The sequence below is a fragment of the Orussus abietinus genome, unplaced genomic scaffold, assembly GCF_000612105.2.
Source record: "Orussus abietinus isolate OABI.00-Male unplaced genomic scaffold, Oabi_2.0 scaffold158, whole genome shotgun sequence".
Lineage (NCBI taxonomy): Eukaryota > Metazoa > Arthropoda > Insecta > Hymenoptera > Orussidae > Orussus > Orussus abietinus.
Genome location: NW_019394310.1, coordinates 172,986 through 186,925, shown reverse-complemented (window position 1 = coordinate 186,925; position 13,940 = coordinate 172,986). Strand labels below are relative to the sequence as shown.

General features: G+C 39.4%; 3 protein-coding genes across 3 annotated transcripts; 2 read left to right on the top strand and 1 right to left on the bottom strand.

Annotated features, from left to right (window-relative positions):
* Positions 1-683: 683 nt before the first annotated feature.
* On the top strand, positions 684-8,673 carry LOC105703095 (proclotting enzyme). The gene is made up of 7 exons (XM_012431202.1): positions 684-849; positions 3,903-3,977; positions 4,231-4,858; positions 5,314-5,516; positions 6,605-6,797; positions 6,893-7,170; positions 7,734-8,673. Exons 1-7 carry the CDS (start codon positions 825-827, stop codon positions 8,027-8,029), a joined length of 1,698 nt encoding a protein of 565 aa, XP_012286625.1. The 5' UTR covers positions 684-824; the 3' UTR covers positions 8,030-8,673.
* A 217-nt stretch (positions 8,674-8,890) lies between these two features.
* Positions 8,891-11,072, top strand: LOC105703086. Its single transcript, XM_012431184.1, has 7 exons — positions 8,891-9,026; positions 9,090-9,203; positions 9,267-9,580; positions 9,728-9,874; positions 9,987-10,346; positions 10,429-10,616; positions 10,854-11,072. Exons 1-7 carry the CDS (start codon positions 8,936-8,938, stop codon positions 11,050-11,052), a joined length of 1,413 nt encoding a protein of 470 aa, XP_012286607.1. The 5' UTR covers positions 8,891-8,935; the 3' UTR covers positions 11,053-11,072.
* LOC105703096 (coiled-coil domain-containing protein 149) lies at positions 11,064-13,573 on the bottom strand. Its single transcript, XM_012431203.2, has 9 exons — positions 13,485-13,573; positions 13,216-13,388; positions 12,899-13,139; positions 12,655-12,821; positions 12,510-12,582; positions 12,353-12,437; positions 12,123-12,267; positions 11,833-11,927; positions 11,064-11,676 (listed from the first exon to the last, which is right to left on the bottom strand). The coding sequence occupies exons 1-9, from the start codon at positions 13,563-13,565 to the stop codon at positions 11,519-11,521; spliced, it is 1,218 nt and encodes a 405-aa protein (XP_012286626.1). The 5' UTR covers positions 13,566-13,573; the 3' UTR covers positions 11,064-11,518.
* Positions 13,574-13,940: the final 367 nt, after the last annotated feature.

Sequence of the window (13,940 nt, the reverse complement as noted above, 5' to 3'; positions counted from 1 at the left end):
CGCATGCGAATAGATTCGCATAATAAATGTTGCATCGTTGCGAAATCGTGTCATCGGTGAACATTTGAAAATTGCATGGGAAGTAATTAATCTCGCGTGCGCAAGTTGATATCATGTAAACCCGAGAATCGGATCCCAGGTATACTCCATGAGAGACTGACGGAAATCCTGGGAAGACATTCATAAAGTCAAAGCAATTGGAGAACGGGAAAGTTCGAAAAATGTTAAGCTGGGCCATTTCCCAGAAGTCGGCGGCGCGGAAGTTACGAGCGGCGATCTCGAAAACGTTTATAAGTCGAGTGGAGAGGAAGGAACGTTTTGACCAGCGTTCAGGCGAGACGCGAGGAAAGAAGATCGAACATCCTTAATCAGTGGGACGTATCCGGGCTCTCGGAGAGGGAATTCCCAGGTCCTTGAAGCGATCGAGCCAAGTTGGAAGCGATCCCCGAGAGGAGCCATCGGAGTCGCCGGAGTAGGGAACACTTTCCCTTGGACAACGGATGGCGCCTCTTCGGAGGAAAGGAGAGAGAGTAAGAGTCCGGTAAGTGTGTCGAGGTCTTTTCACGGACAACCGTGTAGTCGGGAGTGTCCTGCGACCGCGACATCGTGCTCGAGCGACTCCGTTTCCTGCCTTTTAGTTTCTTTTTACAGGACGGGCGCGATGCGCCCAGTCCCCTGAGACTAGGAGGACGATCCGGAGTCGAGGCTCGAAATTGTCGGAGGATTTGGAATATATTTCTAATACCCTGCGACCGCAGCCCGAAGGAACCACCTGGCATGTTTCTCGAGACCCTCTAACCGGATATCTCTTTTCTGCCGCGAGGATGTCTCCTCTTTTGACAGTTCTTGGTGAGTACGGTGTATACCCACGTGGGTTGCAGATCTCAATTGTACAGTCGCGTCTGTCGATCCGACCTCGTTACTTCGTGCTGCCTCTGCATCGTGTAATGAAAAATTTATTAATAATAATAATTTACTACACCGGTATTTATTCTTTCGCATTTCTTCTCGATAAATTAAAGGGAATGATTTTCAAGAGTATATCTAAGTAGCAGTCGGGAGAAAGACCACGCTCGTAATCCGGGGAATAAGAATTTTCGATCATTTTTAATGTATCCGTTGTTTGCATTCGTGTTTAATGTATGTTTAATGCCTATTTAGTGTCTTAAGTATTCTTTTCATTCATGAGTTGTAAGAAGGGACAGTTTTAATGGTTTGGCACACATTTCGCGATTTTGTAATAGCGAGGAGGAGTAATTGTTGGGTCGCGGTGCATTAATTATCCTACCTTTTCTGTCCTCCACCGGTTACGTGTACAATTGTATTGACGAATGCTGAAGGACGTTTTCGATCATTCGGTACTATTCATATTATTGACATGGCATGTTTCATTCTGTACAGTTCATGTCCTATGACATCGAAAGAGTGACTGCGAATGCACAGGGCTGCAGTTTCTGTATCTAATTTAATTTAACTCTTCCCGCGATTGCCATTATTCTAGGACATTGACTCATTTCCATCACTGTTTATGTTCCTACAAATTAAAGTCACTGTATCCGTTCTCTCCGCCGAGACCTAAACTTTATAACACTTAGTAAATGTAGTGTTTTCAAATTTTTAATTTTTCAAAAAGACTTATTCTACTGCGTTATCATCCAGTTATTAGTCTCTTCATTTTCTTCAGTTGAAGCATTAATTATTTTAAAAAAATCGTGATCAATTAACGAAATACAAATGTATAAAATTATTCATTACATATGAAAAGGAGGAGCTGTCGATCAAGATGTAATTTAGTTCTAATTTGTCGAAGAAAAACTATTTTGACTGGTCTTGAACGTGGCAAATGTACATAAAAAAAAAAACAAGTACGACGGAATGAAAATCGAAAGCATTAAAATCCACGAAAGTGTTACACCGTGCATCGATAAGTAGATAGTGGATCGAACGACCCATTTCCAGAGCAAACAAACATCGGCTCGAAAGTGGATTTCTTCCAGAAATATTTCCTCGGCGAAATTGAAAGTCGAAATCGTGAAACTGTAAAAGATGGGTCGAGTGCATTATCTATCTCTTATATCAATCAAAGACCGCTTGGAAAGTGCACTCTTTTCTAATGGAAATTAAATGCAGTTAATCAGGGTGAAACTTTGTCTGAAAATGTGAAATTTTCTATAGACAATTTTCATTTTGAAAATGGAACGATACTGGATCGAATTCCCTATTGAAAACTGCGAAGAATATATTCGAAATTGAATTTTGTTTAGACGTTCAACACGAGGATAATTAGGGAATTCGACGTGTTATTCATTATTTAGGCGCATGGATAATTAATAGATGATGAGTAACCTATTTTCCAGAAGGAACAATGATCGCCTCGAAAGTAGAACATGCATACGGATGTGAAATGTGAGGACAATAGTACGACGTTCGACTATTTCCACTGTACTGCTGTCTTACGTACTCCTTGTGCTCATTTAGGTAGCGAGCTGTGCACTTAAGTAACAAACGGACCTTTTAAAAATAAACGGAGTACTTGTCTTGCATTTTGCCCGTCCATTCCCAGACACGCCGTGTTGAGCACAATTACTCGTGGTATAATCTTATAATTACGACCACCAGAAGGAGGAAGAAATAATCCCCTTTTAATGACTAATGATAACACAAAGCCTATAAATGAATCAATATTTACAAATACACTGACATATATAGTGCAAAACTATTTACCTTTTATGATACAAACTCTTTTGTATCGCATTGAGCGAATAATTTACTCTCTAGGCGAAATGATTAACTTGCAGCAATTTAAATGCTTCGTGCTAAAGAAATATCTCGGCCTTGGTAAAATTTATGTGATAAGAATCATCAGTATTGCAACTCAAATGATGAAAAATTAATATCAGATGGAACTGCTTCTGCGAGAAGAATATCATTTTGCAAAAAGAGTCGTATTTTGGACAAATCGTTGTATTGAACTCAAACGAGCTAGTACTTCAGAAAATTAAATATTGTTCGTAAGATGCCTTAATTTCGTTTGATTTTCTTTTGTTGATAGCAGCCAATAAAGATCTATTCGACGGAAGAATTGCTTTTTTTTAGGACGTAATTGTATCGCTCAGCGTGGTAAAAATAAACTCAGGAGTTAATACACTATTGAAATCAATTTTTGCTCTCATAAATGCAGAAAATAATTTATTATGAATCGCTGAACAAATTGATTAATGAAATATCAAGGTCCTTTCATTTGGGAAATCCGATCTAGCTGGGGAAGAGGTGAGGACTGTCAGAGTAGGAGAGACAAATTAATACACGGCACGTCGCTCGAGTTACGAGGTTCGTCATTGGATTTCTCCCTGCGTGCAGGACGTGCACTCATACATCTTTCGTTGACGATTCCGGGGTAAATACGTGGACGGAACCGGAGATATAATAGATGCGACTGCTTTGACGTTCCTACATGAACGGCATGACCGGTGAATCAGTGAGTGGAGGCGCGAGGAAACGCTTTCTCGCCGGTTGACTTTCACCGTCGATGAAGCAGTTCCGAGACCGTAACTTCTATCAAAAAATCCTATTTCCTCAAAAGAAGAGGATTTTGTCATTGTTCTTCGTCCAGCTACTGAACAGCCCCGAGACATACCGCGCGTAACGACGCTCGAAAGCAAAAATGCGATCCTATCATAAAAATTTCGATCCGCGATTGCGGGATTCGCTTCACGGTTAATTTTCTTCGTCAAAACGCCTCGAGACGTGAAAAGTTACAACGAATTTATTGCGCGACTTGTTCTCGGTATTGATTGGGATATTAAAAAGTCGGGATTTCATTGAACCGCATTTCTGAGTCATTTTCATTCGAGCCAGGTCCTTCCAATAAACCCAGATTCGACATCCTTTTGTCGTTTCAGGTCTATATGTAGTATGGAATTCATTCACGGAGACGCTTTCCTACACCGAGGAGGTCGTCAACTACCATGCTCGCCGTAAGTGATCCATCGAATAAATTATATCTATATCAAAGTCGCTCAGGCATATCGTGCAATATTTCGAAGCATATTTTTTTCATATTTTTTTTCCCCTACGTTTCCATATATCAGGTGCCTACCTTCTAATAGTAATATAAACACCCTAGAGGACGAGAGTAATCACCGAAAACAAGCGTGCCGAGGACTCGTCCTGCCTTTGCGATAAATTGTTACTATATATTTGGAAATGGAAATGAAAAAAATCTTCCAGCGGTCATCTACGGCCCGCAGCGAGTCCAGTTTTTGGGGCCCTCGAGGAGATGGCCGGAGCCATGGGACGGTGGTCCCAGAAGAGGACCTCTGAGTCGCAGAGACACGCAGGATCGTCCTTACCAAGTTCTGAGGGTGAGCGAAAACACGGACCGCACCGATACCCTGGCTACCATCAGCGAAACTCTCGGCGCTCTGAACACCGTGGGCAGTTACATAGTCAACATGACCCGCGGGGTCGAAAATTCGGCAAATCCGCCGAAAGAGTTGCCAACGGCTCTTTACACGATCTCGAAAAACATCCTGGGAAGGAACGTCACCGACAGCATAGCGCCCCTCGTGCGCGGCGTGGCTCTTCCTCTTCGCCCGGCCTCGCCGACGTCCACGTCCTCTTCTCCTGCCTCGACCCACATCGGCGAGGTACTCTCCGACAGGGACAAGGAATCCCAGGGGAGTCCCTCCGTGTGCACGACAGCCGACGACGGTCCTGGAAAGTGTCAGGACCTCAGCAATTGTCCCCAACTGCTGCTTGACCTTACCAAACTCAGGCAGTCCATCTGCTTCAAGAGCCTCTTCGTGCCGGGAGTCTGCTGCCCCGTAGACGGCTCTGCAAGTACTCTCGGTGGAAGGTATGATACACATATGTCGGAAATCGTGGATCCTGTCTGGTTTGGTCCAGATCTGGAGGAAAGTATGAGCATGAAACGGGATAAGCACGGTTGGGCTGCCCCCGCCCGGATTGGTCCATATTAGAGGTCTACATCCAATCGTAATCATTATAGGCTAATTTTTCCCGAGGGTCAACTTCAAACAAAGTTCATTACTAAAGCCTTGAACAAATTATGGAAAAGGGCCTTTAAGAGGATTCTATAATTTCAATAAATTCAACAGCGTTAATTGGAAGACTTAGCAGGATAAGAAATCAAGAAGGGTGTAGGAAACATTCGGCACGTTAATTGTGCTTATTATTTCTTAACACCGCCTCGTGGACTTTTTTAATATATCGCAAGAAATGTTCAGTAATGGTATAGGCAATGTCAGATTGTAGGATTAATAATTGAATACCCACTTTGGATGGTTTCAGCTCAATCATTCAACCCATTACACGCCCACCGCGTCCAACTCACAGGCCAACGAGGCCTCCAACTCCAAAACCGATACCATTGCTTCCGGTGCCAGGTACTACCGCTCTTCCCATCACTTCCGTAGTACCTGTTCCGGATATATTGTCCAATGACTCCAGCAGCTTCGAAGCAGTTGAAAACAACTTCATCCAGGACGACGAGGGTATGTTTTCTAAAAAAAAAAAGAAAAGAAAATACACGTTTGCCACACATTGCAGACAATTACTTGAAAAGCATTCTCAACGCGATTAAAATCCTCGCACAGATCTCCTAAAATAAATCTGGAGTATTTTTCAAGAAGTATTAGAATTATGCACGGACCATGCTGTACCGAGTGAAAAAAATCACTTTCTTTAAAAAGAGAAATTTCGCTAACGAAAAGATTTTTACTTGCTTTTGTCGACAAAATATGTTGCAGGGCTGATCGAATGAAATTGATCCAGATTTGAAATGATATTCAACTTTCTTGGGCTTAGCCTTACCAAGATTTTATTATTCATAATCGTTAGATTTTTTTTTACCTCGGAATAAAAATTGATCGAATCACTTGAAACAGCGAAAGACTGGAAGGAGTACTAATATTCTTGAGGCAATGAGTAGGATTTGACAAAATTACGGTAAATCTGACATTTTCTCTGAAAACTAAATATAACTCCCAGCGATATTTTCAAAGCCGACCGTATACACGATATTTTCATCGTAAAATCATCTTCACTTGATACAAAATAGTCACCATAGCAATGTCAATAATTCCCCGAAAATCAATTTCACTATCAAGAAATATCAGAGCCAGTTATTAACCCTTTGAGCGCTACGATATCGCCTGTGCAGGGTGGGAGGGCATTGATGTCTCCTAGTGTGCATACGAACCCACTGCACCAGGGGTCCGATTCTTGAGTTCGTACAGATTTTGTTCGCATACAAATAGATTCGCGCAATAAATGTTGCATCGTTGAGAAGTAGTGTCATCGGTCAACGTTTGAAAATTGCATAGGAAATAATTAATCTGAGACAGTTATTAACATCGTGCTACCGGATATGACAAATACCCTGCCAAACTTTCCATGGGAGCTTGCAGGGTTCACGGAAGCGTTGACCCGAGTCCCTTGCCTCGTACCTCGGATTATCCGTGACAAATCTCCAAATCTGTAATATATTCATAAATCCCAATCCCACTTCTTCCGCCAAGCGTTGCATCGTTATCGCGTGTTCCAATTTTCGCGCCGCTCATCCGAAAACTGCTTTCTTCAGAATGCGGAGTGCGGAACGCGGGCAAGTATCGCGTGGTAGGCGGAGAGGAAGCATTGCCAGGTCGATGGCCATGGATGGCGGCGATATATCTCCATGGGTCACGGCGAACGGAGTTTTGGTGCGGCGGCTCGCTGGTGGGTCCACGACACATCCTCACGGCGGCCCATTGCACCCGGGACCAGCGTCAACGACCGTACGCCCTTCGTTTCCCTTTCAAGCGACTAATTGCTTTCTAAGGCGTCGTCTCCTCCTCCAGGTCCGAGTGACAACGCAATCGCCTGCTTTCAGGTTCGCCGCTCACCAGTTCACGGTGCGGCTGGGAGACATCGACCTCGAGAGAGACGACGAGCCGTCCTCGCCGGAGACCTACGGCGTAAAAGAGATCAGGGCTCACCCGAAGTTCTCTAGAGTCGGGTTCTACAATGACATCGCTATCTTGGAGCTCAACAGGCCGGTCAGGAGGTCGCCCTACGTGATTCCCATTTGCCTGCCGCAGGTGCGGTTCAAGGGACAGGCTTTTGCAGGGGCCAGACCTACGGTCGTTGGCTGGGGCACCACCTATTATGGTAAATATTTCAGTTAAGGTGATATGAAAGGGTCATTATATATAGTATTTCTTTTATTATTTAACCTAGACTAGAACGAAAGTCACATTTCTTTGGGGAAAACTAAATCTTACTAGCATCGCGTTCTTCCTTAGGGCCTCCATAATCACACGTTAAAGTTTCAAATTATTCGGTGCACCCAGTTTGGAGAAAAGTTGTATAAATATTTTGACGCTATATATATATATATTTATTGTATATTTTATAGATTATACATGTAGATATATAGAATATATATATATAACGTCAAAATGTTTATAACATTTTTCTCCATACTGGGTGCACCGAATAATTTGAAACTTTAACGCGAGATTATGGAGGCCCTAAGGAGGAATGCTCGTGAGATTTCATTTTCCACAAAGAAATGTGATTTTTGTTCTAATCTAGGCTAAATAAGAAAAAATTTAGTTGAAGGTGTTACCCTGCTATTTTTCTTTTTTTTTTTACCGAGCTTTTGTGAATGAGTCGTTACCTTGTGGGGGATTTCCGGAATTCTTGCGATTGATCCGATGACGTTTCCACAGGTGGAAAGGAGAGCACGGTCCAACGACAAGCTGTTCTTCCTGTTTGGAGGAACGAGGATTGCAACGAAGCCTACTTTCAACCTATCACGGGTAATTTTTTGTGCGCTGGTTACAGTCAGGGCGGAAAAGACGCCTGTCAGGGAGATTCTGGGGGTCCTTTGATGCTCAGAGCTGACGGTCGCTGGATGCAAATCGGTATTGTCTCCTTCGGCAACAAATGTGGAGAACCTGGATATCCTGGAGTTTATACGCGGGTTACGGAATACGTCGACTGGATTAAAAAGAATTTGCATTAATTATCGTCCTTGCGACGGATCTCGGTAATTCTGATAAATATCGATTTTGCGACGAGACTTCTTGATTTATTGGAAGAATCATTTTTTATCGGCCGTCTAGATTTTATCGTTGGCTCTGATGCATCAATCGTGGCTTGCAAACATCGAAAATTCATGTTGTAGAGACCGTTTAATTGCATACACTGTTGGGATCAATGTTCGTCACGCGAGTTGATTTCGGTTATCTCGCTCTTGGTGAGGTGTACGTTAGTTAATTATTAATATTCATCAGAACTGCGATAAACACTTGAAGTCAAGCTTAGGAACCCCTTTTGTATAATTGTACGCGAAGAACGTGATTCAAGGATATTCCCCGTAAATTAGGTAACGTATAATTGTACATATATAAATAATAATACTTAGTTGTCGAAGTGTACGCGTATGACGATTTCGATATACCGTACGCATATGCATTTAGCAGAACGACGATGTATAGGTAATAATCGAATGAATAAATTATTGACTTGCAATTAGAATTAACGCATGGATGTATAAGTACATGACCTAGTGAGACGATGACACGAATATGATATAAATGTAGCCATTTTTTTTGGAATCGTTTACCTTTATTTTCAGAGAAAAAAACAACTCATCTTTTTGATCAAATAAATGTCGGTGGATAAATGCAAATGCATTAGTGCCATTCTATGTACAGAAATTGTGGCGTCGATGTGACTTTAGTCTCTAGAAGCGAAAACAGGTGAGGCAGAATTGCAAGTGGCTTTTGTTTACCTTCCAATATTTGGTTACAATATCACATTTGTAAGATGACAAAATTTGACAGTATGAAATGTAATCTCGGTTGCCAATAATTCCTTTGAACTGTTTGCGATAAGTGAAAATTAATTGTGAACTATCGGCCGAATAATGAGAACCAGACTCACCGGCAGGAGCGTATCAGAGGACAGTTTGGGAAACATTTTGAAACATATAATCGAGGAGGCCCTCGAAGACACCGGTTAGTTTTGAGTAAAAGAATGTATAAGGTTCATTTTACAGAGTAGAAAGGTCCTTTTCGCAGAACAAGTCGCTAAGCTACATGGAGTTCTCTTCGAGGACTGGTACATCAAGAAGACCGCAGAATTGGAGGAGGCAAAAGCCACCAAAAAGAGAGAAAGTCACAGTCAGGACGAAGGTAGGATAGTTCGTATAAAATCCTTATAGGTAAAAAAGATTAATTAGAACGTTGTTTTCACAGAAGAGAAAGATGCTCATCCAGAACCCGGCATGGTTTCCACAGAACAAACGTTTCCTCCATTAAAAATACAGAAAAGTAAATCGGCCTCTCGAACTTCACACAATTATCAGGATAGGATGCCCTCTCAAAGATCTCTCGCTCTTCAGATTTCTGAATTAGGAAAAAGTGCTAATTTTAGATATCATGAGACTTTTTCTGGATCTTACAATATAGACCATAGTACGAGTAAGATTGATATTGGAAATAAATCAAAATCTTCCATGGTGCAGCAAGTACTTTCTGAGATATTTCTAAAAAATGGCCATGCCCACGAGGTAAGTCAGTTAAATGACTGCGATTGATTATGATGATCGCAATTTAATCTGGAGCTATAAGTTATGGCTTGACATTTCACATATCTGTCTCCTTTTGACGGACTTACAAATAAACCTATGTACCGTTATGCGTTTATGGATTTCCAGGTGATTTTTCCTGTGCAAAGCACCAATGGTTCTTTTAAAGATAATTCTGATAACAAAAATTTTACCAAATCTTTAGTTACTGTAGAAAGGTATGCCGCTGAGTGCTGTTATCAAAATATTCCACAAAACGATAATTCGGTTTACAAGGTGAACAACGATCTTTGTCTTATTGTCTATTTGCCTCGTATATTTTGGTATTATTTTCTTCTTTGGAAATAATCGATTTTATAACGATACTGGAATTTTGCATGTGCTGAAGAATTCAATAGTCACGGCTAGTTCCAAGGAGAACAAACAAATCAACGATCTAATTAACAATAACATTGATGAAAATGAAACCCAACACCCAGAGATGGAAATCACTGAAATTTGGAATAGTGTAAAGCAAAATGTAAAGTATGAGATAAAAAGACTGGACGAAATAAAATACCAAAATAAGCTTATTTCAAATGATGTAAGCTCAAAAGGAAATAAAATACGGAATGGTTTGCCGTTCGAAGCATGGAAGAGAGAAAAGACAAGAATGTATAAAAATTTGTTTAGAGAAAAACAGCGAGAAAGGCAACTTCAACAAGCAGCGAGAGCTAAGGAGATGGAGAAAAAACAAGCTGCAAAGGAGGTTTATTATTTATTGTAATCAATTAAACTACGTACTCGGAGTAACTGAGAGCAAGCAGAATCAGAGAAGTGGTACTTTTCAGGCTTATCTTTCCTGGAGGAAGCAGCGTGAGGTACAACATAAACTGACGCTTAAAAGGAAAAAAGCTCTAGACGAAGTGAATGATGTAAAAAGAAAACGAAACTGTGAAGAAACTACCTCTAAGGCACAAGCGTTTAAAATGTGGAAGAAAAAAAAGGATGCTAAACTGAGAGAAAATGACGCAGCCAAGTAAGAGCACCTTAGTTTTGAAGGCAATTTCTTTTATTTTACATTTCTTCAACCTAATACAGAACAAAGTAGCACATGAATGTTTTCACAATATATCTTCATAGAATTTACAGCTATTGTATGGATTTTCAATGACGGCGAGAGAATCAAATTTCACGTTCTCAGCCAAGTCATCCAGTTTTTACTGGTTTTAATTACTAATTGTAAAGTGCTTCATTTTTTTATTTCTTACTTTAGCAATCACCCTGTTCAATACAATCAACCATCACTCCAATCGGAGGTACCCAAAATGGAAATGGGTTTAGAATTCCATTCCTGGTTGGATCAGTTGGATTATGTTTTGCATGAAAAATATTTGCGCGAACGGCGCTTTCGAGTCCGATCGTTTTACTGTCAGCCCACGTACTATGGTACAATTTCTCAGTATATCGGATAAATATAAATATTAACTCTGAAATAAACTTATTAACTGGCACGCATAGATGTATAATTGTCATACTACTTGAAATTGTCCGATTTCTTTATTTAAAAATAAAGTACATTGAATATCTAATAAATTCGTCCGTTATCAATGTACATATCGTGAAACACAAGGTAAAAATGCCAAATAAACGGTGTTGGTAAAATATTCTCTCAAAAGGTTTGTTTACTTTGCATAAATCTGCAAAGAAAACGGAAAACCGTAGGCATGACGACGCTAGAAGTAGCATATAGGAATGACTAGGTTCATGTAGAACGATGGACTTCTTGAGACTAAATAAAGGTTTAACATGTCAGAATAAATTGCATGTATACGATGACGTTAAAACGCCAATCAAACTAAACAGGAACTCTATGATTATCTTTGGTAAAACAACTTTTCAAAGGTATTTGTACCTAAGTACCAAACAGCTTAATTCAGTTTAAATAGAGTTCAATTCTTCTAATATTTGAGTTTGAGAAACTTCCGACCTTTCTTTGGTTGCTTCGTCAGTATTTTCAGACTGACTTTCATTTACCTGAATACTGTTATTCAGCGTGGGTGGTGTCGAACCGTTCATACCTATATGTTCCTCATCACCTATAACCAAGCAAAAAGAAAGTCACTTTTTAAACAAGATCAGTTGAATGACCTTAAAAAGCATCGTTTTAAAAACTATGAAACTACCTACAATTTCATATGGTAGCATTGGATATGATATAGCTATCAAGATAAATAGATTATTTATGTTCTTACATTTTTCATCATCTGCTCCACCATATCCTTCCAGAAGTTTTGTCGTTGGAGATTGAATGGCACTATCTAATTCGCAAATTCTAGATGCTAGAATTCTAGAAAATAAATATAAACTCTGTTCGTGAAATAATATTGAAAAAGTTCAATTGAACGAATAAATGTAATCCCCTTAACGGTAATTTTAATTCTAGGAGTATTAAATATGATAACTAACTACTCAGCTGATATTACTTAAATCTCGTGCGCAACGACAATATCAGCATATTCAAAATAAATTGAGAAATACTAACTTATTAGCTTTTTTTTGATGAGCCAAGGCTAAGGTTTTATCATTTAGCGCTTCTAAAAGGGCTGTACACAGGCAGCGTAGGTCAGACAATGCAGCTGCTGATTTTTGAGGGGGTATATGAGATCCCTGTTGTAACAACTGCTCCACTGTAGAAATAAGGGTATGTTATTCGACAAGAATATTTTATAATAATATTTATTTCTCTAAATGTATTGAATCTTGACAAAATACCTTGTTTATGTGTCATGACTGTTCCTGCTGCAGAATTTCCACCTAATTTTATGCTTCCTTTTATTCGTTTACTATCTAGCATGCTCTAAAAAGTGAAATTTATTATCGTAATCCAACTAATTGGAAAGAATGAACAACAAAATTAACAAGATATTACCTTATATTTTGATAGGGACTGCCTTGCAAGCTCTTTTTCTTCTAGCAATTGCTGCAATCTCTCCTGTAAATATCTATAAACCATAAAGCATCAAGATATTGTATGATGAAATATGTTAATTAAATTTTACATATTTGTTGCTAACCTGTTTTCGTTAATTAAGGCATCAAGGTCTACAGGTTTTGGTGCATTGAGGGCCTTTGACAATTCATAGTTTAAACGATGTGCTTTACATTTAAATGCATCTCTCTCTATTTCCAACTCGTGCTTTTCATCTAATACAGTTTGCAGTTCAGATTGTAACTGAGCACACTAAAGAAATAAAAGATAATCAATCCAATTCTTTGATATATACTACTCATATTATATAAATAGTCATGTAGCAGTACTTTGATATTCAGATTCTCTAACTGTTCTAGCATTTTTTCCCGTTGATGCATTTCAGGAACTGGTTGATTCTCTTGCCGTTCTTCGGATACTCGATTACTACTTCTAAGCACTTTAATGTCCCCTTGAGCATCCCCAAGCTTTTGACGCAAAGTTTCTACTTGCAATCGAAGGCATTTATTTTGCTCGCGACTTTCCATCAGCAGATCCAGGGTCCTAAAGTCATCTTCCAAATTATAAGGTCTGTAAAAATTATTATCTTTATAACATAATTGAACTACTAATGTTGATGCATTTAGAGGTATCTGGAAAACCATACCTATTTAATTCTCTCCTTTCGCACGTTTGTTTCTTCAAGTGTAAAAACCTTTCTTGAATCTGTTCAGCCATCAACTTAAATTGATCACGTTGTGCTCTACATTGGTCTAATTCTTGACTTAACAATACAAGTGCTTCGGTTTTAAGTTGTAGCTTCCTTATTATTGTATCATTCTATGTATCGTACATGAAAACATTGAAAGTACATCATACAAAATTTAACCATAGATTCTCTATTAACAATTAAAAATATATTTTAATTTAACTTACTTCTGAGCAATAACTAATACCATTTTCGATATTACCCGCAACGTTCGTAGATTTATGTCTTCCGTCAATTTTAACTGCCATTCTTTATGCATGCATACGTACGTATATAAATAATATCAAAAGGAAACTCCCAAAGCACAAAATTCAAAATTATCGCATGAAATGTATATATTTTTCCCTGTCAGGGAAACGTCAAATATATCAGGTAATGAAATTCACCCGTTCATACACCCCAATATATCCTTCCGGAGTAAAAACATAAAGTAAAAATATATGATAGAAGAGAATTCTTGTAGAATGTGTGAAGCTAAATGTAATAAATGGTTGTAAATCAGTTAAACTCCGGTTAACTCGAGTTTAATTGGTTTACAGCATGTTTTTAACTGGACGTAAACAAGTTAACCTTCCGTTAACTCGAGCTGTGGAACCGGGTATAACTGGAGATCAATTTTATAT

Bases quoted from the DNA above. Each gene is read 5' to 3' on its own strand.
- LOC105703095 (XM_012431202.1), top strand. From the start codon at position 825: ATGTCTCCTCTTTTGACAGTTCTTG. The intron at 4,859-5,313 runs GTATGATACACA...GGATGGTTTCAG, and splicing joins GCAAGTACTCTCGGTGGAAG to CTCAATCATTCAACCCATTA. The intron at 6,798-6,892 runs GTACGCCCTTCG...GCCTGCTTTCAG, and splicing joins CGGGACCAGCGTCAACGACC to GTTCGCCGCTCACCAGTTCA.
- LOC105703086 (XM_012431184.1), top strand. From the start codon at position 8,936: ATGAGAACCAGACTCACCGGCAGGAGCGTATCAGAGGACAGTTTGGGA. The intron at 9,027-9,089 runs GTTAGTTTTGAG...TCCTTTTCGCAG, and splicing joins GGAGGCCCTCGAAGACACCG to AACAAGTCGCTAAGCTACAT. The intron at 9,204-9,266 runs GTAGGATAGTTC...TTGTTTTCACAG, and splicing joins AAGTCACAGTCAGGACGAAG to AAGAGAAAGATGCTCATCCA.
- LOC105703096 (XM_012431203.2), bottom strand. From the start codon at position 13,565: ATGGCAGTTAAAATTGACGGAAGACATAAATCTACGAACGTTGCGGGT. The intron at 13,140-13,215 runs GTATGGTTTTCC...TAATTTTTACAG, and splicing joins GAAAGGAGAGAATTAAATAG to ACCTTATAATTTGGAAGATG. The intron at 12,268-12,352 runs GTATTTTGTCAA...TTATTTCTACAG, and splicing joins AGTCATGACACATAAACAAG to TGGAGCAGTTGTTACAACAG.